At 46.3% G+C, this 24506-nt stretch overlaps 2 protein-coding genes across 2 annotated transcripts; both read left to right on the forward strand.

Annotated features, from left to right (window-relative positions):
* Positions 1 to 16189, forward strand: LOC137879201 (SH3 domain-binding protein 4-A-like). Its single transcript, XM_068719861.1, has 6 exons — positions 1 to 228; positions 5930 to 6096; positions 6730 to 9083; positions 14681 to 14869; positions 14952 to 15198; positions 15377 to 16189. The coding sequence occupies exons 2-5, from the start codon at positions 5973 to 5975 to the stop codon at positions 15174 to 15176; spliced, it is 2892 nt and encodes a 963-aa protein (XP_068575962.1). The 5' UTR covers positions 1 to 228; positions 5930 to 5972; the 3' UTR covers positions 15177 to 15198; positions 15377 to 16189.
* A 1968-nt stretch (positions 16190 to 18157) lies between these two features.
* LOC137878932 (ADP-ribosylation factor-like protein 4C) lies at positions 18158 to 20756 on the forward strand. Its single transcript, XM_068719452.1, has one exon. It carries the CDS (start codon positions 18470 to 18472, stop codon positions 19052 to 19054), a length of 585 nt encoding a protein of 194 aa, XP_068575553.1. The 5' UTR covers positions 18158 to 18469; the 3' UTR covers positions 19055 to 20756.
* The last annotated feature ends 3750 nt before the right edge of the window (positions 20757 to 24506 follow it).

Here is a 24506-nt window from a genome sequence, read left to right on the forward strand (position 1 = left end):
GCAGAGACGGAGGTGAGCCGGCGTGTCTGCGCGTCTGTCCCCGTTAAAGGACACTTGTTGTGCTGAGGACCGATCGTCTCGTTTGAACCCTTTTATTACTTATTGTTATTGTTCCGAGCTTCAAGGCAAAAGGAGGAGGAGAAAAGAAAGAGAAACATCTCCATCAGCTCCTCACCTTTTCCTCTCAGAGCACCTCCTCAGAGCGTCCGGGCTCCCAGCCAGCAGGAGGTCAGTCCACATTACGATCTATTGTACTCTTCATTTATTCGAACAGTCTGTTAAACCACCAATTCACTCAGTTTGTTCGCTAATTCAGCAGAACATTGTGCGGGAAGGAATTCGGCTGCGCCAAATGAAACATCTGAGCTGTGTGTGTGTGTGTGTGTGTGTGTGTGTGTGTGTGTGTGTGTGTGTCTCTGGTGTGATTCTACACGGTGTGTATTAGTACTATTATTAGTACATGTACTGTACATCATTACTTTGAAAGTGTTTTTTTTTTACGTGCTGGTTTTCTATTGTTATATATATAGTCTTTCTATTGATCCGTTGTATCAATAACTGGTCATGTTTACTCAAATATGTTGCATAGAAAGGAAAGGCAATTAGCGCTATATTGTCACGTGTGCGCACGCCGGCCACGCGCGTGCACGCCTCCTCAGCCCTGCCAATAAGGTCATCTGATAAGCTGAAAATCCCCCCCCCCCCCCAATCAGGCAGCCTCGGGTTTGAAACACAAACTCCTCTTCCTCCTGTCCTTGTTCCTCTTCCTCACTTTTATTTACCCCTCTTTTCTTCCTCCTCCTGCTGTTATTCCCTCCTCTTCATCCCCCTTTCTGCTGCTTCCTCTTCTCTTCTTTGCTTCCCTTACTCCTCTTCCTCGTCACCTCGCCTGCCTCCTCTTCCTTCCTTTCCTTTCCCTTCTTCCTAATCCTTCCTCCTACTCTTCATCTTCTCTCCCTCTTTGTCTCTCCTCCTCACTTTTCTGTGTCCTCCTCATGTCCCTTCCCTCCTCCTCCTCTTCATCTCCTATCTGCTACCTCCTCGATGTCTCCTCCCTTCCTTGTTCCTCCTCTTCCTCTGCTTCCAATGCTTTTGTCACCTCTTCCTCCCTGCTTCCTCGTTTTGTGTTGTTTTCTTCCTCGTCCTCACAAACGCACACAAACCTGACAACTCATTCTGTATTGTACACACACACACACACACACACACACACACACACTCTGTTGTGTTCTATACCCCCCCCCCCCCCCCCCCCCCCCCCCAGAGGCTAAGCCTGAAAACTAGCATGTCATCGTTTTTCAGCACCGCGCAAAGGTGCGCTCCATTTTGTAATTAATGGCTTCTCAGCACACACACACACACACACACACACACACACACACACACACACACACACACACACATCAGCACTCTGTCCTTCACACAGCTGACTAACGTCTTGATCATATTATTAAAGCAGCAGCCATCAGGAGCATAACGATCCATTTCAAACTGAATTACTGGTGAACATCTCTGGAACGAGGCGTGTGCTCGTTTCATTCACCTGCTCAGCAGGACAGTGTGTGGAGACGCTGAACGACAGTAGTCATGTGATCTGATTTCTGGACATCCACTTCTTTGGCGTTCCAAAGCGATCAGGGACTGTTTAGATAATCGCCCTCAAGGATGCTTTCTGGGTTTGATATTCATCAGATCGATGCGCTCACCAGACATGAAAGCATCGTCTGCTCCATCTCCACTGTCTGATGTTGGTTTTCATATTTAACACGTCGACATGAACTACAAGCAGTGGAAACGTCACTTTAACACCCTGGAAACTTCAGTTTCAGGCGTAAATATTGGACATCATCAACCCACACTATCAGCTGAAAACCCTTTTTAAGGATGTTTCATCACATCATCCGTCTGTGAATTCTTCATCATTCTTTATGGAGATCACAGCATTCGGAGCAGCTAATGAGCCTCTCGCTGTGGATTCTTCCTCTTCTCTTCGCTCGAGGAATCTGGCAGGAAGAAGCGACACTAACACGACTGTGTTCGGCTCATTTGCCTGGAGAGGAGCGACTTTCTGCGGCGATGGACGGCGGCGGCGGCGGCGGTCGGGGTCTGATGTACTCGACCACGTGCCAAGAAGAGGATTTATTTCTTTATTTCTGCAGGTCTGCAGGCCGAAAGCTAAAAGCCAAGAGCTGAACGTGTCCCAGAGCTGCGACACGCGACGCAGTTCTATGAAATGAAAGGAAACATGTCAGATTCATAGAAGACGCTCACCATTCATTTTGATCATAGTTCAACATAAATGAACAACTGCTTGATTAATACGACATTTCATAACTCGACGGCACATCGGTGAGCGAGGCCTTCCTGAAAGAAACACAAAGCACCTCCTCCTCTCTGTCGTTTCACCACCAGAACACCAGACTGAGTGCGAGTTGCTGTTGGTTGCAGCATGACGTCACGAGGTTGTTCAGCTGCAGAGCTCTACTCCAACATCCAGTCGATGCATCTCGCGGTGAAAACACTGAGATTTGTTTGACTGCGTCCTAACCCAAACTTCTGAGGACGTTCTACATCACCGTTCTAAACACGCGGCCAGATGCATGCTGGGAGCAGAGCCGCATTGCCGCTGGCCACATCAGGGTTACTGCAGGAACCCGACTCCAGTAGAACCGAATGCTTTTCTGTCCCTGAGGTCGGGACTCAATTAAGGCTGAACTCCTGTCCTGCAGAGCGGAGGACAGAGCTGACCTTTAGAGGACGTCAGAGTCAGCAGGCAGCGTCTGTAATATTCCTCCCTGTGGAGCTTTGTGGCGTCTAGATTTGTAGAATATGCTAACAAGCCTTTAAAGTTGTTTTCATTGCATTTGAGTAAACTGATAGCGGTGAATCAGACGTTGGTTTGATGATTCGAGAGACTTTTAGCCCTTCACTCTCCTCCTTTGATCTGAGCTTATGCTGCCTGCTTGAACGCTTCCACGGGGAATTCAACAAGTCTGACGATGACACACTACTGGTTACGTTTTGCAGCAGTGCACTAGCATATCCGTGCTGCCGTGTGTGCTGTAATCTGCTTCATTTAAACAGCTGCGATGGAGGAGCGATAAACTCTCCGCCAGCATATGGCAGCTGGAAACGGTTATTATAGCGACATTCATCCGGGGATTAGGACCGGCCGACTCTCGGCTAATTAAACTTTCCACTCACCGCTCCGTCAGCCCGGCTGAAATGAGTTAATAACGCAGAGTATTTCGCAGACTCGGATATTAATGCACCACATTCCTGTTTCCAATTTTGAGGACGGCTAACCCACGAGCCCTGCAGCGGTGTGCCGAGATCTCCCGAGAGCTTCTCTTCCAGCTTCCTGTCCCTCTGTAACTGAAAGTCATCTGAAGTAACGCCATTTCCCCAAACGCTGTCTTTACTTTCTGTGATTCTGTGTGTAAGAGAGGTCACCATGTTTTAACTTTCTGTAATTGTCAGTGTTTCATCTCGCCGTGGATCTGCAGCGCTCGTTTGGAGGAATCCAAAGCCTCCTGCTGAGTTCTCCCCTCTTGTATCTGTCAGGGCCGCCATCACCTCCCGCTGCATTCAGCGGGGATCTCCTCCATGTTCTCTCAGAGCCGGCGACTGTGTGTTTGTCTGCCGGGCGGCTTGTTATTGATGGTGGTGCTCATTATGGAGCGGGTGGGAGGGGTTTTATCGACGGGGCGACACGCTCCCCGAAGACAGGGACAGAAAACGAAACGCCCCCTCGGAGGAGTTTGACTGGCTTTCAAGAGACGTTGAACAAGCCCAACTTTCTCCTCACTGCATGCTCTGCATCCCAGAGTGCACCTCTTCTCTGCATCCCGGAGTGCACCCCTTCTCTGCATCCCGGAGTGCACCCCTTCTCTGCATCCCGGAGTGCACCCCTTCTCTGCATCCCGGAGTGCACCTCTTCTCTGCATCCCGGAGTGCACCTCTTCTCTGCATCCCGGAGTGCACCCCTTCTCTGCATCCCGGAGTGCACCTCTTCTCTGCATCCCGGAGTGCACCTCTTCTCTGCATCCCGGAGTGCACCTCTTCTCTGCATCCCGGAGTGCACCCCTTCTCTGCATCCCGGAGTGCACCTCTTCTCTGCATCCCGGAGTGCACCTCTTCTCTGCATCCCGGAGTGCACCCCTTCTCTGCATCCCGGAGTGCACCTCTTCTCTGCATCCCGGAGTGCACCTCTTCTCTGCATCCCGGAGTGCACCTCTTCTCTGCATCCCGGAGTGCACCCCTTCTCTGCATCCCGGAGTGCACCCCTTCTCTGCATCCCGGAGTGCACCCCTTCTCTGCATCCCGGAGTGCACCCCTTCTCTGCATCCCGGAGTGCACCCCTTCTCTGCATCCCGGAGTGCACCCCTTCTCTGCATCCCGGAGTGCACCCCTTCTCTGCATCCCGGAGTGCACCCCTTCTCTGCATCCCGGAGTGCACCCCTTCTCTGCATCCCGGAGTGCACCCCTTCTCTGCATCCCGGAGTGCACCTCTTCTCTGCATCCCGGAGTGCACCTCTTCTCTGCATCCCGGAGTGCACCTGACGTGATAGTGAGAGGAACATGCACTTTATCAAACAATGCACACTAACAGTCCCCCATCATTGCTAATGTGACGATACTCTCGAGGTGACGTGGTTCATGTAAACATCTCCTTGATTCCTGTGCAGCACCGCAAGAAGAACATCTTGAAGAGCTCAGTTTTGCCAGACGAGGGTCCATCGCTGCAGCTGGAGAATGAGGAAAATGAAAGTAGTTTAGATCGCGTAGCCGAAGGACACACGTCATGGGATTGATTGTTCATCAGAGTATGCACGGCTGCATGTAAGCTGGAATATTAGTGGAATATTATATCTGCATTGGCCATGAAGAAGTGTGAATGTAGTCTTTTTGGGAATAAAGGGCAAAAACTTGAATGTTGTGTGCATGTGACGGGCTTACGGGATCGTTAGTGTTAAAGTGTGTGGAGAGAGTTCATTTATTCTCTTTTGAAGGACGTTCTGACCAAGCTCTGCATCTCTGTTGTCTCCTTGCTAATAATAGCACATTTGCTGTGTTTTATTCAAGCAGAAAATACAATAACGTAGTGAATTGATGCGTTTATGGAAAGCAAACATCTGAATCAAAATCCTCAGCGTTTCATTCAGCGGCGAACATCACAGCTCTAACAAAGATAATCAGCGAAAGGCATTATTATGGCAGCTTCTACAGTCTGCGTTGCTTTAATCAGATTATAACGGCATCATTAGTGTGCAAACGTCGCTGCTGGAATAATACAAGTCTGCTGAGACTGAAGGGAGCAGCGTGTTTCTGCTGCTTCGTTGATCAGATTACAGTCGTCTGCTGACTGCGTTGGTTGTGATTCCACACGCAAATCTCAATTCTGACAAGGAAATTGGTGACTTGCTTGACACAATCAGAGATGTAAAATACTCAAAACACTCAGAGCGGCAGCCAGAGGAGGGAGAGAGACGGTGGCCAGTTTGAATCCCCTCTATGTTGTTATTATTAACCGAAATCAGTCTTTATTTTAAGCCTGTGTTTTTCATCAGATAATGATCAGATAAATATATTCTAATGGAAAAGGTCATCTGACGCAGGACTAAATTAAAGATAGCTGACAGTTGATAGAGACTCAAAGTTGACTAAAACGTGAGTTGACTTAAATCTCTTTTTTAAATCTTTCTCTTATGATCTTTGCATCGATCTAGAAAATCACTAACTCTGTAAGCCGGGAGTCATTTCACGCCCCTCATCCTTCATGAAAGCAGAGATGTTTGTCAACCTTACTTTCTGCTGCTGCAGCTTTGACCTGTGTGGCCTATTAACCGTGTTAATGATCTGGAAAATTAGCGTTTAGCATCAGCTAAACGGCTGGACCCTGAAACGCTTCTGCTTGTTCCCCGTCCAGATGAAAAGCTGCCAATGAGCGAACTGTATTTCAAGCACCGGCCATGGCTGCCCATCGCATCATCAGAGTGACGAACAACAATCACATCCTCCCTCGCTGCAAGTCTGAGGGGACGCTCATCGACCTCAGCGAAGGGATCACTGGGGCCAGTCTCAACGATATCAAAGGTCAGTGTTTCACTGCATTCACACACTTCATTTGATTACCTGATCAGTCAAAGTTCACTCAATATCTCTAGAATCTGTTGTTCTAATGTTGTGCTTTTCATCATTTCTAATTCAGTCACATGTAAACGGTTTTATTCTTTCTCTGGCTCTTTCGCTTCACTGGTTGCACTTCATTACAGCCATGTTTACATGCTCTATATACGCTAATGATGCGAACTAAAAATAGAAAATTATGCAGGGAATTATGCAGTTCATCTGCTCATATGTTAACTCAGTGATCTGAACATTTTGTCACTGCTTTTAGAATTATTAAAGGTTATTTTAGGGGCTATTTGGGCTGCCTTCCTTTCTTTTTTTTCCAGCATTGAGTAAATCCTGTGAAGTTCAATGCTGACCCACTTTTATCTGTAGTATTGCCTCATTATTCCAACTGACCCATTACATCTGTGTCTGATTATGAGATAAGCGCTGTTAACAGCAGTATTTTAGAGTAATCAGCCGTTGAGTGATTACCGTAAGTGCACTTATCTAAAATAGTGAACAACCAGTTACAAAACCACTTTGCAATCAGTGGCAGAGGAACACCACTAATAGCTTTAAGAGATTCTTAAAGAACATCTTTTTTCTTTTCAGTGCCTTCTCCAAGTGCCTTGAGGCTGGACACGTCAGCCTCCTATGGAGCCGCGCAGGAAGTGGTTGCCATAAAGGATTATTGTCCCAGCAGCTTCACCACGCTTAAGTTCGCCAAAGGCGATCGGCTTTATGTGTTGGACACGTCGGGAGGAGAGTGGTGGTACGCCCACAACAACACGGAAATGGGCTACATCCCAGCCGCCTACGTCCAGCCGGTCAACTTCAGGAACTCCTCGCTTAGCGACAGTGGGATGATTGACAGTCTTGGGGAAGGATACGAGGATGGGTCGAAGGAGTTTGGAGGTTTGGGGGAGTGGACAGGGATGACCCTGAAGCCTTCATCAATTTACAACAACAGCCCGTTCTCTGCGAACCCCTTTATCCGTCCATTAGATCAAAACTGCAAAGATTTAAGTGTGAAGAACTCAACAGACCTTATTCTGTTTGATGCACTGGCATCTCCGTCGTCTTGCTCAAACTTTAACACCAGTACAATCATGACCAATGGGTTCAGCAGCTGCCACATTAACAATACCACCCCCACCAGCCCAAACCAAGAGGTTGCACCCAACTTCCACAGGGATAACCCGTTTTTCAGGAGTAAACGTTCCCACAGTCTGTCAGAACTGTCAGTACTGCAGGCGCAATCAAATCCAACGTTACCTTCTTCGGGGTTCTTCACAGGCCTTAAGGCTCCTTCACCGGAGCAGTTTCAGAGCAGGGAGGACTTCAGGACTGCGTGGTTGAACCACAGAAAGCTAGCCAGGTCTTGCCATGATCTTGACTCCCTGGGCCAGAGTCCTGGCTGGGGCCAAACGCAGCCGGTGGAGACCAACATCGTGTGCAGGTTGGACAGTAACGGAGGAGTCGTTCAGCTCCCGGACACCCAAATCAGCATCCACATCCCCGAGGGCCACGTCAGCCAAGGAGACCACCAGCAGATCTCCATGAAAGCCTTACTAGACCCTCCTCTGGAGCTCAACAGTGACCACTGCTCCACTGTCAGCCCTGTGGTGGAGATCAAGCTGAGCAACATGGAGATCAAGTCCTTCATCACGTTGGAGATGAAGGTAATGGTCGCTGTCAAGAAGGACAGTTGTCACCCTGCAGAGGTGCTTTGTGTTCGAAGTGACTGCAAAGAAGGGCCTTACACGCCCATCCCTAATGCTTACCTTTACAATGATACGGTCCAGGTGCAGCTGGATAGTCTAGAGCCTTGCATGTATGTTGCTGTTGTGGTTCAGTCTCAGTACATCAGCCCCAATACCACCGTTTGGGACCATGTGCATAGGAAAGTAACTCTGGGCGTTTACGGACCCAAGCACATTCACCCTTCCTTCAAGACAGTCGTGGCCATGTTTGGGCATGACTGCGCCCCAAATACCTTGTTGGTTAACGAGGTGGGCCGACAGGCTAGCTCCAGCCCGCCTGTGGCGCTGCAGCTGTGGGGGAAGCACCAGTTTGCGCTGGGGTACCCTCAGGACCTCCAGGTGGGTTTGTACTCCAACATGTCCAACTACCAGGTGAGGGCGAACGAGGGTGCGGGGTTGATTCGGGGGTTTCAGGTCAAACTGGGGAAAGTCAGCAGGCTCCTGTACATGATCACATCAAACAACCCCGACAGCATTTCAGACTTCACTCTCAGGGTGCAAGTCAAGGACGCCCTTGACTGCATCCTCACCCAGTTCTGCGTCCAAACGCCGCCACCGCCACCAACGACCCGAGCGAGGATAACAGGCCAGAGGAGGTTTCTGAAAAAGAAAGAGGTGGACAAGATCGTCCTCTCACCGCTGGCCGTCACTTCCAAATACCCAAAGTTTCAGGACCGGTGCATCACCAACCTTAAATTCGGCAAGTTGATCAAAACAGTGATCAGGCAGCACAAGAGCACTTATCTGTTGGAGTACAAAAAGGGGGATGTTATCGCTTTGCTCAGCGAGGAGAAAATCAAGCTGCGAGGGCAGCTGCGGACCAAAGAGTGGTACATTGGATACTATCAGGGGAAGGTGGGCCTCGTCCACGCCAAGAACGTTTTGGTTCTGGGTAAGGTCAAGCCCATTTATTGGTGTGGGCCGGACCTAACGACCACAATGCTGCTGGAGCAGATCCTGAAGCCTTGCAAATTTCTCACGTACATCTACGCGACAGTGAGGACGGTTTTAATGGAGAACGTGGGCAACTGGAGGGCATTCGCAGACGCCCTGGGGAACGGGAATTTGCCACTGAATTACTTTTGCCGGACCGAGCTGGACAACGAGCCGGAGAAGGTGGCGTCGGTTCTGGAGAAACTCAAAGAGGAGTGTACGAACATGGAGAACAAGGAGAGGAAGTCCTTCCAGAGGGAACTGATGATGGTGAGACCGATCATGTTTTTATTTCTCATTGATTTCTGTTTATAATTTTGAATTTGACTTGATTCTCTCCGCCATCCCTCCATTGTTTCTGGAGAAACAAACCAGTCCTGTTGGATTGTTATTAGTGGGAGGAAAATCTGTCACTGCCCCGAACACAAAGAACATGATGCTGCCCAAATGGGGTCTGAATTGCTTAATTGTATTTGATTGTGTTTGACAGCTCATTGGTAGTGCTCAGTATTTTCTCTTTGTATTCTAGGAAAGGGTAGGGCAAATTCACTGATCACTGGTTTGCCTTGAACAGAGGAATAAAAGGCCATTTGTTACACAGTCGAGCATTCCCGTAACACACAGGTGTCTTTGTTTGATTTCTTTCCACTTCAGCCTGAGTGTGAACTGGAAGCGTTTGAGTCCTTATGCTCAGCCACATGAATGGTAAACAACTTGTCCTACAGCCTGAGGCGGCTCACAGCATGAACAGCCACCACATGAAAAATGAAGGGGGGGCTTGGAGGAGAAAATCCTGTCAAAAGAAGCATGGAAATAAAACTTTAACATCTGCAGTTTGATTGTAAACAACTCTGTCAAGCAAACACGCGTCGGCCTCGATGTGTTTTTCACCCTGGGGGGAGCAAAAGTAGTCCCGAGACATTTCCCTCGCCAGACGCCATTATTCAAAAAGTACTTTAGCAAAGTACTTTTTCCAACTGCTGTTTATCCAGGCGGAGTTGATGAAGCGTGCATGTGACATGCTCATTGCGGCCTCCGGAGCAGCTGGTGGTAAAGTGCCTTGCTAAATGGGACTTTGACAGTAACTGTTAAGGTAAAGGAGTGTGCATGCCTTTCTTAACCTTTCACGGTTATCCAGAGAAACATACCTGCAAAAACCTCCCCTGTTTGGCTGTACATCATGTGACGCTGCCCATAATCTCTCAAGGTCCAAAGCAAAGGAGGCATGCTTTTGTGTTTTTATTAAAGGCTTTTATTCTGGCGGGTATACCTTCAACTCCTGCTGAGGCTTTTAAACTTACTGTGTGCACAAAGAGCACCTTGGCTTTCTTATCTCTGAACCAGGCTCCATCCTTTTCTGATGTCCTTTCTTTTTATATTTACTGGAAGAATGAAACCAGCACACACTCGGATGTCCTTCACTGAAGTCCTGCAATTTTCCTCTGAAGTCGGAGACACTTTCATCCTCAAGGACCATATAGAAATGTGTTCCATTGACCCTGATGGAAAGGTTTGTCCACAAGTGTTAGACCGATGCATGGTTTGCCGTTTACCTCTGATACGATGTTTCCTAGCTGGACGCAAAACGGCCAAAAACGATTTCATTGCTCCGTGTTTTAGCCGGACGTTCAGTGTCCCGCGTTGCTCGGACCGAATCAAATTTAAAGTTATTGTTTTCTGAAAGTGAACCGTGTTGAGACTTTCTGCAACGGAGCAAAAGCTCAGTTTAATTGAATCTATTTGAGGCTAAAATGCAATCGATGAGTTCATGAAACACATTTGATGAAGCGTCAATGAATAAGTCAATGTTTTTGGAAACGTTCAATAGTTCCTGCTTCTCTGCTCTGTGGATTTGCTGCTTTTCTTCGATTTATTTAAGTGACAGTGAATTTATATCTTTATGTTCTGGACTGTTGATCAGACAAAGAAAGCGCTTCAACTTGAGTTATTGGAAATTGCGATGAACATTTTATCACTTTTTCTGACATTTGCAGCGCTGCTTCAGTTCAACAGCTTAACTGATGAGGTGCTTAGTTGTTTTTTATGTAGCCGTTTGCATTGTGCGTCGCTGTTAGTGAGTCACACAAGCTTGAATTACTAAATCTTCTCCTTTCTTATATAACTGTTACTCAATAAAACATTCCTACCTTGAGAACCTCTGGCTACAAAATCCTCAATTAGCAAACAAGGCATTCATTCTCTTAATAATGAGGCTTTTATTCAGCCAAGATCTGCTCCTTTTCAGCACAAAAATACACACAAATCTGTGAAATCTCCTAAATAAAAGTGTCTTATTCAAGTAACATTGTGCACAACATGTTGGTCTAGTAAGACCACACCACTGACGTACGCGGATTAGCTGATTGGAAAGACGTGTTAGGAAAGGACAGGATGAAATATTGATCGGGAATCCATGAGGAGTGTAAACTGAAAGTCGTTATGGTGAGAAACCCAGAGGAGTGAGACTCAAAGTGGGGGCAATGTCTCGATGAGGGAGCTTCATTCCCCCCCTGTGGTTTGTGTAATGAGAGAGGAGGCAGAGTGTAGACACACTATGTACTGTAGTATGAACACGGAGAGGGCTTTGTTGCCCTGCCTCACTACACTTTACTCTTTTGTTTGGCTCCAGAATAACAGTTCAGTTCGAAGGCTGAACACTGAGGGGCTTGGCTTAGCTTAGCATAAAGAGCTAGCTTGACTAGTTATAGTGCACTACTGTTTCTTTGTTTTGTTTTTCATGTTTTTTCTCATTTCGCAAAATGGGCTAAAACGGCATTTCTTTTTGCATCGCTGTGTCTTCCCTCCTGCTTCCTGTTTTCATGCTAAGCTACGCTAACCAAGTCCTGTCTTCAATTCAGCATCTCACCATTATCGGCTGACGTTCTAAATAAAGTGAACACACTTCCTGTTCCTGACTTTCTAAAGGGCAGCGTGCGCCTGCAGTGTGTCCAAACAACTGTGCTCATTGTTTTCTGTGTTTTTCAGAGTTGAAACGACTTGGGGGAGATGTTTATTACGTTCCTACGTAACCTTTTCAGAGTAGAGATCACTATAGGCCAGAGTTATAACCGGGAGGGAAGAGACTTAATCTTTTTGATTAAGTCTCTTCAATCTTGGGCAATTTAGCACTTTATCCATAAAGCTCACTTCCTAAAGGAGGTTTTTCATTGATCCAGTTGTAGTCCAAGGTTTCCCGAACAAAAGACATCCACTTTTATTTCATTTGTCTCCTGGATCGGTACATGTCTGTCACACCTGGACTTTCTGTCTGTGTGTTGTGTTATTGCAGCTTGATGGTGGACACAAACTGCAGTAATAGTAAGAGGCAGCTCACTGTGTCTTTCTCCCTTTGCAGTAATTAAAGCCATATCTTTTTGTTGTAGCACAAACAAAGCTCCGCTGATCTCGCCGTCTTCAGTCTGCAGCACAGCCGCACATGAGCTGAGCATTTTTCCAGATAAAAGCCTAAATTCTTGCTTCTGCAAAAGTGGAAGCTGTAACCCTGCCGGCTTTAATTGCAGCTCAGTGTGAAACACTAAACAGTGCGTTGCAGCAGTGAACAAGCGCTCGCGGTTCAGTCTCCCGCTCTCTCTCGTCCACACTGGCCGACAGGTGTTCTCGTGAAATGTGAGCAGGCATCGATCAGGACGGATCTGGAGGACTCGGGGGCATCCGACACCGCCCCGGCAGATCTTTTAACGCCGAGGCTCGAGTTACGGAGGCAGAGGACAAACGAGAGCCGGACTGTCGGTGTCTGAAAGGCCGGGAGAGTGTTGTTGAATTATAGATCTGTGCAGTGAGGAGCGGCCAAGCACTCCTCCAGGGGACCAATTCAATCCCCTGCTTGTAGACTCCCGTCTAAAACCAAGGTCTTTACTCGTCAGCAGGCTCAGGACATTAAACTTCTTTACAAACGTGCAGCCAGTAGAACGTCTGAGCTCCTGAGCGGCTGATCTTTTGATGAAATAGTTGCAGAGAGTCTAGACTGGAACCAGGAACGTCTGCTTCCTTTACAGGAAGTGATTGATCTGAAACCAAAAGTGTTTCCTCAACTTCTTCCCGCCAAACTCCCTATGATGGGACATGTAAACCAGCTAGGACCCGAACTCTTGAACAAATCAGAAGCTGAATGTTTCAGGAGAACACTGGTCAGATTCACACCTTTTAGACTGCATTGGTCTTTAATGTCTGAAGAGATGCGTAATCTTTCTCTCTTGCTTCTGCCGTTTTGTTTTATTTTGTCTATTGTCGGTATAATCGTCCGCTCCGCTCCACCTCTCCTCCCTCCTTCCTTTTGGAAGTGAAGCTCATTTAGCTGACAGCCGCCCGGTCAGCTGTCAGCTCCGTCTGTCCGTCTGCTTCGGGGCTTCCTGCAGGTCGCCGCCATCCCTTACTTTTCAGACGCTTTGGTCTCTCACGGAGCACAGTGTTTTCTATTTTTAGAGCAGAGTCATGTTGGTGGGTATTAATGTGGAAACTACCGACCAAAGCCGAGCTGGAAACAGAAACGACGTGTCGTGGTGCGATCAAGTCTATTTCATGAAGATGAAAGTATTCACGACAAAAATACTGTTAAGAAAATATATATTAACATGCAAATGAGTCTCCACCGGTGTGTGAAGGCCTCAAGTCCCAGCGCTGACCATTGACCTGGTGCAGTTTGATGTGGTTTTTCTGACAGGATTAAAGACCTTTATTTTGAAGCGCAAACTCCTTCCTGGCGCCCTTTAATCCTGTCCGGCTTCTCTCCTGCACGAAGAGCTCCACGTCTGCAGACAGCAGCGCTGAACCCTGACGTTATATTTAGCCTGAGCCCCGTGTGAAGCCTGAGTCACGTCACAGAAGAAGGTCAAGAAGAAAGAGGAAGAGGAGGGAGGTGAATGGTGTCTGTTTCAAAAAACAAGTAGTCCATTACCTCGAGAAACCTGCACGCTGTTGGTAATCCAGGTCATCTATTACGGAGATAAAAGAAGTCTATAGATTATTCTAATAAATGGAAGTTTACATGAGTTTGGGATTATAAGGTTCTTCCAAAATACAATAGTGTAATCCTCCTGCTTTATGGTCTATTTGACTCTAAATGTTCCATAATGTACTAAATGAACATCATGCTGTATTGAAGAAGACTGTAAACTAGAGATTGAGACCATAAACTCATGTTTACAATGTTTACTGAGGGAATAAATCAAGAGAGAAGTAGAGTCATTTTAGACTAGACTTCTATACAACCAGAGGAGTCGCCCCCTGGTGGACACTAGAGAGAATGCAGCTGTAACACGTGAAGCTCTGACTGGACGCTTTATCGCGCTGCAGCTGACTGACAGCGAGGCTGAATCAGCAAAAGCTAATTGAGCTCCATTAGATTAAGTCGAGGCTCCACAGTTTGAGGGCAGAACCTGAAATACATTTTCCATATTATCCTGGATGTGAATCACATCGTGTGGCGTTCAGGGTGCTGCTGTTCTGTCTGTCTGAAGAGTTTCACGCACCTCTGATCTGATCTGCTCAGTATTTTCTAACCCTCATTTCACCGTGTTAGCTGAGTAAGAGCGTCTTTACAGCCGGAGGGTCATGACTACTTACAGGAGGGGCTTAGGATCATCTCTCTGGAACAGTGGTTTACAAACGGATACATCATGTGATGTCCATAGTGGATGTTTCTCCCTCATAAAGTTTATTTATTCATTATAGATGTTGAACCGGTGAAGAATGGTAGTACATTGATGCTTTGTTGGTTCGGCTGGATCTAGATTTGGGGATAAAGATCCTCAATGGTCCACATCTTTCTGCTCGTGAATTGTAAAATAGATCGTACAAACTTCCTTGATAATGAAACCCCATTGCACCGCTCCTCCGTCCCTCATCAGGCGCTGCTGAGGATGGACTGCCAGGGTCTGGTTGCCAGGCTGGTGCTGGACTTCGTCTTGCTGACCACGGCGGTGGAGGTGGCGTTCCGGTGGAGGGAACTGGCTGAGAAACTCGCTCGAGTGTCCAGACAGCAGATGGAGGCTTACGAGGCTCCGCACCGCGACAAGAACGGACTGCTGGACCATGAGGTGAGAGACCTGGTGTCTTTACGTCCACTGGACTACAAGAACCACCATTAAATGTTTTCCTTTGTCTCTTTGGCCCCTTCAGTCCATGTGGAAGCCGGCCTACGACTTCCTCCTGACGTGGGCCGCCCACGTCGGGGACAGCTACCGAGACGTGATCCAGGAGCTCCACCTCGGCCTGGACAAGATGAGGAACCCCATCACCAGAAGGTGGAAGCACCTGACCGGCGCACTGATCCTCGTCAACTGCCTGGACACGCTCCGCGGCGCCGCCTTCTGCCCCACCGGATACGGAGACTTTGCCGTGTGAACTTCTTCTTGTTTGAAAACAGGTGACGTCTTCTGGTTTTGGTGGAAGTTACTGGAGGAGCGTCTTGGACAGTTTGGGATCTGCACGTCCTGTCTCTGTGTCTTTTGTACAGTCTTTGTCTCTTTAAAGACGTATATGTCTTTCACTTCCTGTTTAATTTTGCTCTAATTGATGACAGTGATTTTGTTCATCTCCCTCAGGACAACATCAGAGACCTCAACCACCGCAGTACATGACCACACATGCTGTGAACTCCAACTTTAAAAAGACCATTTGACTCCCCGTCCAAACCGAGCTGAAAAACACGACTCTTCCCTCCTCTTCTGACTCAGCTTTATTCTTTCAGACGATGAGATGAACATTAAGTCAGTTAGCCCAACGCTGACTTCACATGTGAGTCAGTGGAGTTCATGCAGTGAAAGCACAGCATGTCTGGTTATGAAGATGTATTTTGTATACTTGCAGAACAATGTTTTATCTTGGCTTGGTTTTGTGAGGAACTCATTTCCATCATATTTCAGTCAAACATCCAACGTTTTCTTTTCAAGCATCTATTATAAGTGCATCCAGTATTGTCTAAATTTGATTCAAAGGTTGTATCAAAGATGATGAGATGAAGATGATCATGTGCTGTTAGGTCACATGTTGTATGTAGTTTCTGTGTCTTTTTGTTCAAAGTGCAGCATAAATATATTTATGTTTCTTGTGGTACATTTTACTGGAAGGTTAGTATTAAATTAAATATCAAAATAAACCTGAACCAGTACTGCTTCAATAAGTGACTTGAAACTGTGAAATTTATATTCAAAGAATCTTTGTGTCTTTAGATTTGTGATCACATGGATTCCTTTCTTTCATTCTGCGTTCCTTCCTGTTTTGTTTCGACATGTTTTGCGACTGCTGTTTGGAATATGAACACGCTCTGAACGGAACATGTGCGAGGAGTTTCTATATTTATATCCACGTTCTGTTTCTGTTCAGATGGTTTCAATAAAACCCAAAATTTAAAACAACTTGTGTGTGTGTGTGCAGAAAATGTGATTTTCATTTAAGTGTGTTTAGACATTAAAACACTTCTGGAATATCAAACCCAGAGTCAAATCTGAACCAAGTAGGGTTGTTGGATAATAAAATGATTGATTTATGACTTTCACTTGAATTATATCCCAAAGATATGATTATATTGTCTTATTCTTGATTAAAAAAACAAGCAAAATGAGTTGTTGAAGTGTTAATATGGTTTGTGGCTTTAATTAATTCTGCATACGTTTTGAGCAACAGTTACTCTATTGTAGCCGAGCTCAGTTCAAAGTTAAAATGCATGTCCAAAATCTCCAAAACGTGAAGCCACAACGTCTCGTGATCGGTCGCTGCTCATGGAGCTCAGCTGGTAGTTACCCTCTGCTTCCTGTCCTTGTGCTAAGCTAGGCTAATCACACACACACACACACACACACACACACTTATTCACCCTCAGAGGACAGACCACCTTGCCACGATGACTCACCCTCCACGTCTCCAAACTCCGTAGTGATCTCTACAACATATCACTGAGGGAATGAGACAAGCTGCTCCTGTAAAGCATCTCACACTGTGCGCTTCCCTTTGCATTGTATTCACATCATCTCCAAACTCTACAGGACGTCTAAACTGCTCTTTGCTTTTCTTATCAGCTGACACAAGTTTCTGCATGAAACGCTGAATTTGAGTATCACCAAATCCAGCCGATAACCACGGGGGACATTCATCAAGAAGCTGTCTGTCCATTAACCCAGAGAGAGAGACGTGAGAGGAAAACAGACTTTTCCTTTGAAAAATGCCAAACAGGCGGTGAGATGGAAAGCTTTGGGACGAGTCGGCCTGTTTCATCACGCTGGTGTCTTCCGGAGCTTTTGGAGCGCAAGTGAGCGGAAACAGGCCGGCGTGGTTTCACCTCGTGGGTCTGGAGGACGTGGAGGGAAATGAAAAAGGTGCTTTATCTTCCAATCAGCAGTCCAATCAGCCACAGAAGGAAACACCTGTGTGTGTGGGTGTGTGCGCGCGTGTGTTAAGACACTACAAGTCAAGTAAATGTCGTTTCACCAGCCTCAGAGAGGTTTATCATCTGTACAGAGCAGGCTGCAGAGACCTGGATGAGACCTGGAAGAGACCTGGATGAGACCTGGAAGAGACCTGGATGAGACCTGGATGAGACCTGGAAGAGACCTGGATGAGACCTGGAAGAGACCTGGATGAGACCTGGAAGAGACCTGGATGAGACCTGGAAGAGACCTGGATGAGACCTGGAAGAGACCACTTCAGAGCAGTAGGTGAACTCACGTGCACGCTGATGAATTGTGTTTTGAATCTAAACTTTAAGGTTGAGTTTGTTGTCATGCAACATTGTGCTGCCATCTAGTGGCGGTTGTTTTAAAGGCTGATGATGATGGATGTTTATGCAAACATGCCTTGTAGTTTTGAAATGATATTTGCAAAACAATTAACGACAAATAAAACCCCTGAAAGTAACTAAACACGAACAGCTGCTGATCAGATGAAGCTGGAGAGCATCGTTAAAAGTAAATATAATAAATATATATCATATATGTTAAGTCTGCTCAGATGTGCTTTGTGACGGACGCATCTGTTCTTATGATTTGTTGTTATCTCTGCATCCTGCTGTTGTGTTAAGACCTCGCGAGGTGTCAGTTTCAGCAGCTCGTGCAGCTCGGTGCGCAGAGGAAACACAAAAACCAAAACACGAATGAAAACTCTTCAAAATAAAACCATCGCGCGGTTTTACTGGATAGAAGTCCGATCAGAACAGGAGAGGCTTTTATTTTGTAGGCTTAAACGGAAGTTTTATTTTGTATTTCTCTGCCTAAACTTGACGGCTCGTCTCATGGCATCATATAGAGGTTGATCCACGCGTCACACACACACCACCACTCGTGTGTTACTACACGCAGACAGCTGCTACGCACTTGGTGGGGGGGGCGATGGAGAGACATGATATGACATTTGGCCACGCGTAATTTGCGCATTTGGAAAAAAGCGGCGCGCGCGAGGAATGCGCCGCTGCGTGATGAATTGACTGTTTGCGGACGACTGCTGCTGTTGGAGTAAGTCCAGGGATGCTGCGGCTTGTCTGGCTGCCGGAGTGCCGTCGCGCAATGCGGGGCTGCGCCCTCCACACTTGCTGAGTGGGAGCGGCGCGGATCAGGCGTCTCTTGACTCGGTCCATGGATCGCTCCTGGGACATTTTAGCATCTCGCCTGTGGGAGTGCGTCTACAGCTCCTCCTCAGGCTGAAACATGGGGAACAGTTTGACCAATGTGGGTGCCTTCCAGTCCTTGCACATAGTCATGCTGGGCTTGGACTCTGCGGGCAAAACCACCGTGCTGTACCGGCTGAAATTCAACGAGTTCGTCAACACGGTGCCCACCATCGGCTTCAACACGGAGAGGATCCGGCTGGGCGGAGCGGGGGCCTCCAGGGGCATCAGTTGCCACTTCTGGGACGTCGGGGGCCAGGAGAAGCTGCGGCCCCTGTGGAAGCCCTACAGCCGCTGCACGGACGCCATCGTGTACGTGGTGGACTCCGTGGACGCGGAGAGGCTGGAGGAGGCCCGCACCGAGCTGCACAAGATCACCCGCTTCTCGGAGAACCAGGGGACCCCGCTGCTGGTCATCGCCAACAAGCAGGACCTGCCCCGCGCGCTGGACGTCGGGGACATAGAGCGGCAGCTGGCTCTGTCCGAGCTGAGCCCCTCCACCCCGTACCACGTCCAGCCGGCCTGCGCCATCATAGGAGAGGGGCTGGATGAGGGCATGGACAAGCTGTATGAGATGATCGTGAAGAGGAGGAAGTCACTGAAGCAGAAGAAGAAGAGGCAGTGATGGCACATATTCCTTAGAAATACAGAACTAGCAGTTAAAGGCATACATAGCATTATTGATCTCCATGTATGACAGATTTATAGTGATGCTAGCTGAATGTTATGAAGACAGAGAACCAGATACTCATATAGTATACAGGAGTCTCATAAAACAATTATAATAATCTCCAAACAACACACATACACACACACACACACACACACACACACACACGAGACTGTTAGGGCTGCACTGATTCTGTGAGATGGTGTCACACCAAAGATGAAGACAAAGCTCTCCTCTGTTGTTTGGTTACTTACTACCATCCCTGGAAGTGAATGAGTTGAGATGAGTATAAGAACATAAGGAAAAAAGCTGCTCCTCTTCCTTCTTCTTCTTCTTCTTCTGTTTGTTGGCGGATCACAAGCCAACTTTTAAGAGTGTGCGGTTGCTGCGCTTGCTAAGTCAATGAAAGCAATTTATTGGCTATAATTTAATTATTGAAATGATATTATAAAGCATGGGCCCGATGTCTATTGTGCATCCTTTTAAAACAATGTTGCATTTGATGCAGTAATGTGTGGCAACCACATTCTTCACGGAAACAAGCAATTTTAGAACTTGCATTGGAAGGGATGGAGTCTATGCTCATTTTGCACTTTGAGACATGTTCTGAGTGTCTCTTCCAGAGACACCTCCTTTGATTAGCTCTCCTAGTGGAGGTCTTGAGCTCGGCTCGCTTCGTGTCCTACAGAACTCAGTAGATCTGATTTTGACTGCTCACCTCGGACCTATGAACACGTAGCACTCTTGGTTTTAGCCTTGGTGCGGCGTCACCACGTTTCTTCCATGAAAACTAACAACTAGTTGCTGAATAAGTTGCCGGTGGACACCGTGTGTTAGTTCATCGCTGCGTAAAGCTGCATTTACTACAGCCAACCAGAGCTTCCAAATGTCCGGCTGCTGGAATTTGCTGGCAAATACTTGTGGAGAGAGCATGAACAATTTTTCCAGTGGCTAGAAAAAAAATAAGCTAGATTTGTTTCCTCTGTTCTATTGAAATGTAGACGTTTATTTTATTTGTGCACCAAATCTCCATTTGATGGAGCAACACATGTGTAAATCAAAGTGCCATGTTGTAGTTCCTTCCTTCCATCATTGGCTGCCAAACAAGTGAACGGCAAACTATCATTGTGCTTTGGACATGACTAGGGCCAAATTCAGATTCTCCTTTTCTTTTAAATCCCAACATCATGTGTGTATCTGAGTTGTTGAGAACGCGTTATGAGGGCGTCTTCCTGTTTCAACGATGGTGTGAAACAAACCAACGGGCTGGAACCTGTTGTGCTGCTCCAAACAGTGACTTTTCCTCTCATTGAGTGCTATTGAATCCTAAATATGTCCTCCAGTTGACTGATAAACCAAAACGTTTTTTTAATTATTTAATCTAATTGAATCAGTTCCCAACCGTGACGATATTAACGGGATGTTCCACCCACATGATTGACAGCTTGCAGACTAGCTGCTTTTCGTCTTGACTGACAGGACGGTTGGATGTCTCGCATGGACCGCGGTCACGTCAAATCAGAATAACAAGCTGGGTGGAATCTGGTTGCAAGTTGATTGTGTTTTGGGGTTGGTCATCATTTAATAAGCACAAGGGGGGCAGCTTCATTTTGAGTGAAGGTGGCGTCCTTCTCCTGCAGTAATCAGTCGAGCCGTGTTCAACGCTGCATGACAGCCACGACTTCACACAGTGTCAGTCAGACAGTCTACTTCACACAGTGTCAGATAGACAGTCTACTTCACACAGTGTCAGATAGACAGTCTACTTCACACAGTGTCAGTCAGACAGTCTACTTCACACAGTGTCAGATAGACAGTCTACTTCACACAGTGTCAGTCAGACAGTCTACTTCACACAGTGTCAGATAGACAGTCTACTTCACACAGTGTCAGTCAGACAGTCTACTTCACACAGTGTCAGATAGACAGTCTACTTCACACAGTGTCAGATAGACAGTCTACTTCACACAGTGTCAGATAGACAGTCTACTTCACACAGTGTCAGACAGTCTACTTCACACAGTGTCAGATAGACAGTCTACTTCACACAGTGTCAGTCAGACAGTCTACTTCACACAGTGTCAGATAGACAGTCTACTTCACACAGTGTCAGATAGACAGTCTACTTCACACAGTGTCAGATAGACAGTCTACTTCACACAGTGTCAGACAGTCTACTTCACACAGTGTCAGATAGACAGTCTACTTCACACAGTGTCAGACAGTCTACTTCACACAGTGTCAGACAGTCTACTTCACACAGTGTCAGATAGACAGTCTACTTCACACAGTGTCAGACAGTCTACTTCACACAGTGTCAGATAGACAGTCTACTTCACACAGTGTCAGTCAGTCTACTTCACACAGTGTCAGATAGACAGTCTACTTCACACAGTGTCAGATAGACAGTCTACTTCACACAGTGTCAGATAGACAGTCTACTTCACACAGTGTCAGATAGACAGTCTACTTCACACAGTGTCAGACAGTCTACTTCACACAGTGTCAGATAGACAGTCTACTTCACACAGTGTCAGACAGTCTACTTCACACAGTGTCAGACAGTCTACTTCACACAGTGTCAGACAGTCTACTTCACACAGTGTCAGATAGACAGTCTACTTCACACAGTGTCAGACAGTCTACTTCACACAGTGTCAGACAGTCTACTTCACACAGTGTCAGATAGACAGTCTACTTCACACAGTGTCAGACAGTCTACTTCACACAGTGTCAGATAGACAGTCTACTTCACACAGTGTCAGTCAGACAGTCTACTTCACACAGTGTCAGACAGTCTACTTCACACAGTGTCAGTCAGACAGTCTACTTCACACAGTGTCAGATAGACAGTCTACTTCACACAGTGTCAGTCAGACAGTCTACTTCACACAGTGTCAGTCAGACAGTCTACTTCACACAGTGTCAGATAGACAGTCTACTTCACACAGTGTCAGATAGACAGTCTACTTCACACAGTGTCAGACAGTCTACTTCACACAGTGTCAGATAGACAGTCTACTTCACACAGTGTCAGTCAGACAGTCTACTTCACACAGTGTCAGTCAGACAGTCTACTTCACACAGTGTCAGTCAGACAGTCTACTTCACACAGTGTCAGATAGACAGTCTACTTCACACAGTGTCAGTCAGACAGTCTACTTCACACAGTGTCAGATAGACAGTCTACTTCACACAGTGTCAGACAGTCTACTTCACACAGTGTCAGATAGACAGTCTACTTCACACAGTGTCAGACAGTCTACTTCACACAGTGTCAGATAGACAGTCTACTTCACACAGTGTCAGTCAGACAGTCTACTTCACACAGTGTCAGTCAGACAGTCTACTTCACACAGTGTCAGATAGACAGTCTACTTCACACAGTGTCAGTCAGACAGTCTACTTCACACAGTGTCAGATAGACAGTCTACTTCACACAGTGTCAGATAGACAGTCTACTTCACACAGTGTCAGACAGTCTACTTCACACAGTGTCAGACAGTCTACTTCACACAGTGTCAGATAGACAGTCTACTTCACACAGTGTCAGACAGTCTACTTCACACAGTGTCAGATAGACAGTCTACTTCACACAGTGTCAGTCAGACAGTCTACTTCACACAGTGTCAGACAGTCTACTTCACACAGTGTCAGTCAGACAGTCTACTTCACACAGTGTCAGATAGACAGTCTACTTCACACAGTGTCAGATAGACAGTCTACTTCACACAGTGTCAGTCAGACAGTCTACTTCACACAGTGTCAGACAGTCTACTTCACACAGTGTCAGTCAGACAGTCTACTTCACACAGTGTCAGATAGACAGTCTACTTCACACAGTGTCAGATAGACAGTCTACTTCACACAGTGTCAGATAGACAGTCTACTTCACACAGTGTCAGACAGTCTACTTCACACAGTGTCAGATAGACAGTCTACTTCACACAGTGTCAGTCAGACAGTCTAGTGTCGCAGCAAGACCAAACCATGTGTTACGTGCCAAAATGGAACAAAGTATTTTTGGGATTAAACTCTTTGTAATTGAAGGTGTGTGTTGTCTGGCTCTCTCTAAAGCTTTAATCAGCTAAGTGTCAGCTATACATTGTTAAGTAATAATTTTAAATATTCTGCTTCATGACTATATAAAGGCAGTTCTTTGTGTTAAATACTGAACCAACCTGCTGAAACGTACTGCAACTTTTGGCATGTCGGCTGTCATCAAAAAATGGTCAAATTTCACTCAAGGCAGCTTCTCTGCCTCTAAACACAGCATCTGTGTATTTATATTTTACAAACTATCAATTCTATATTTAACAAACAATATCATTCATATATTTAACGAAACAGAAAATAAGTGATAAAATGAATGGAATGAATAAAGAACATGATGGAGTGTACGATGAAAAGGATTGCATGTGACAAGGTAGAATCAGTACTTCTTTCATGGAAACATTTATTCTATTTACGTGTTTATTAATACGCTTCTTTTTCTTGGTTACTGGTTGTACACACGCTGGTAACTTTTGCAACTCTGGCGCATTTGCTGACGAGAACATATACCTTCCAACGCAGTACGCCCAGCACTCTTCTCTTTACGTATCCTTCACACGTGTTAATGGACTTCAAGATTCACTGCACCTCATAGAGATGGAACTTGCAAGCAAAAATGTTTTGATGGCAAGGGTTTGCCCCTCAGGTTTAAAAGAAAAGAAGAATGAATGAAACTCAAGTTTGTTTTACCCACTCCCTTTATTCATTTTTTGGTCTTTTTGATGCTCATAGTAATAACAACATAATAATTGCACACCAGCGTAATTACAGCCACAGTTTGAACTGACAATCTTAACTTCACTCTGATAATCACCTTTTGAATCTTCTCATCCACTTCAGTATTTTCCTTCGTTTGGAAACCAACTTCTTGCTGCAAAGCTTCCTACAGCTGAGCTGAGCCTGACAAAACGCCACTAAAACACCCATATTCTTTTCCTGCATCAACTAGTGTCATTTAGGCTGTGTGCATTTAAAGTCAACATTCAGTTCAAGAACACATGATCTGTGTTTTAAAAGAACCCACAGTACCAGGAAGTAGTGCATGAATAAAACCCTCTAAAGCCTGTTTTTATTTTTGTCCTTCACTGCACACTTCATTTCTATTATTTCACCAAAGATTATATTCTACTTTAAACCTCATAATAATCTGCACGACTCATTGGATTACTGCAGAAACAACATATGCCATCATCACCAGGTGGATCAGATGAAGACGGCAGCATTGTTTCACAGCAACGATGAGGTCAAACAATCTTTCACAAGCAGTGAGAGTTCAGCCTCCTTATTGTGACGAAGCTTAAATCAGGAAGACGAGCAGATAAAAACTGACGACTCGTGATTTATACTTTGTCTC

Source organism: Cebidichthys violaceus, unplaced genomic scaffold (genome assembly GCF_023349555.1).
Source record: "Cebidichthys violaceus isolate CVI_PGR_0920_01 unplaced genomic scaffold, fCebVio1.0.p SCAF_24, whole genome shotgun sequence".
NCBI lineage: Eukaryota > Metazoa > Chordata > Actinopteri > Perciformes > Stichaeidae > Cebidichthys > Cebidichthys violaceus.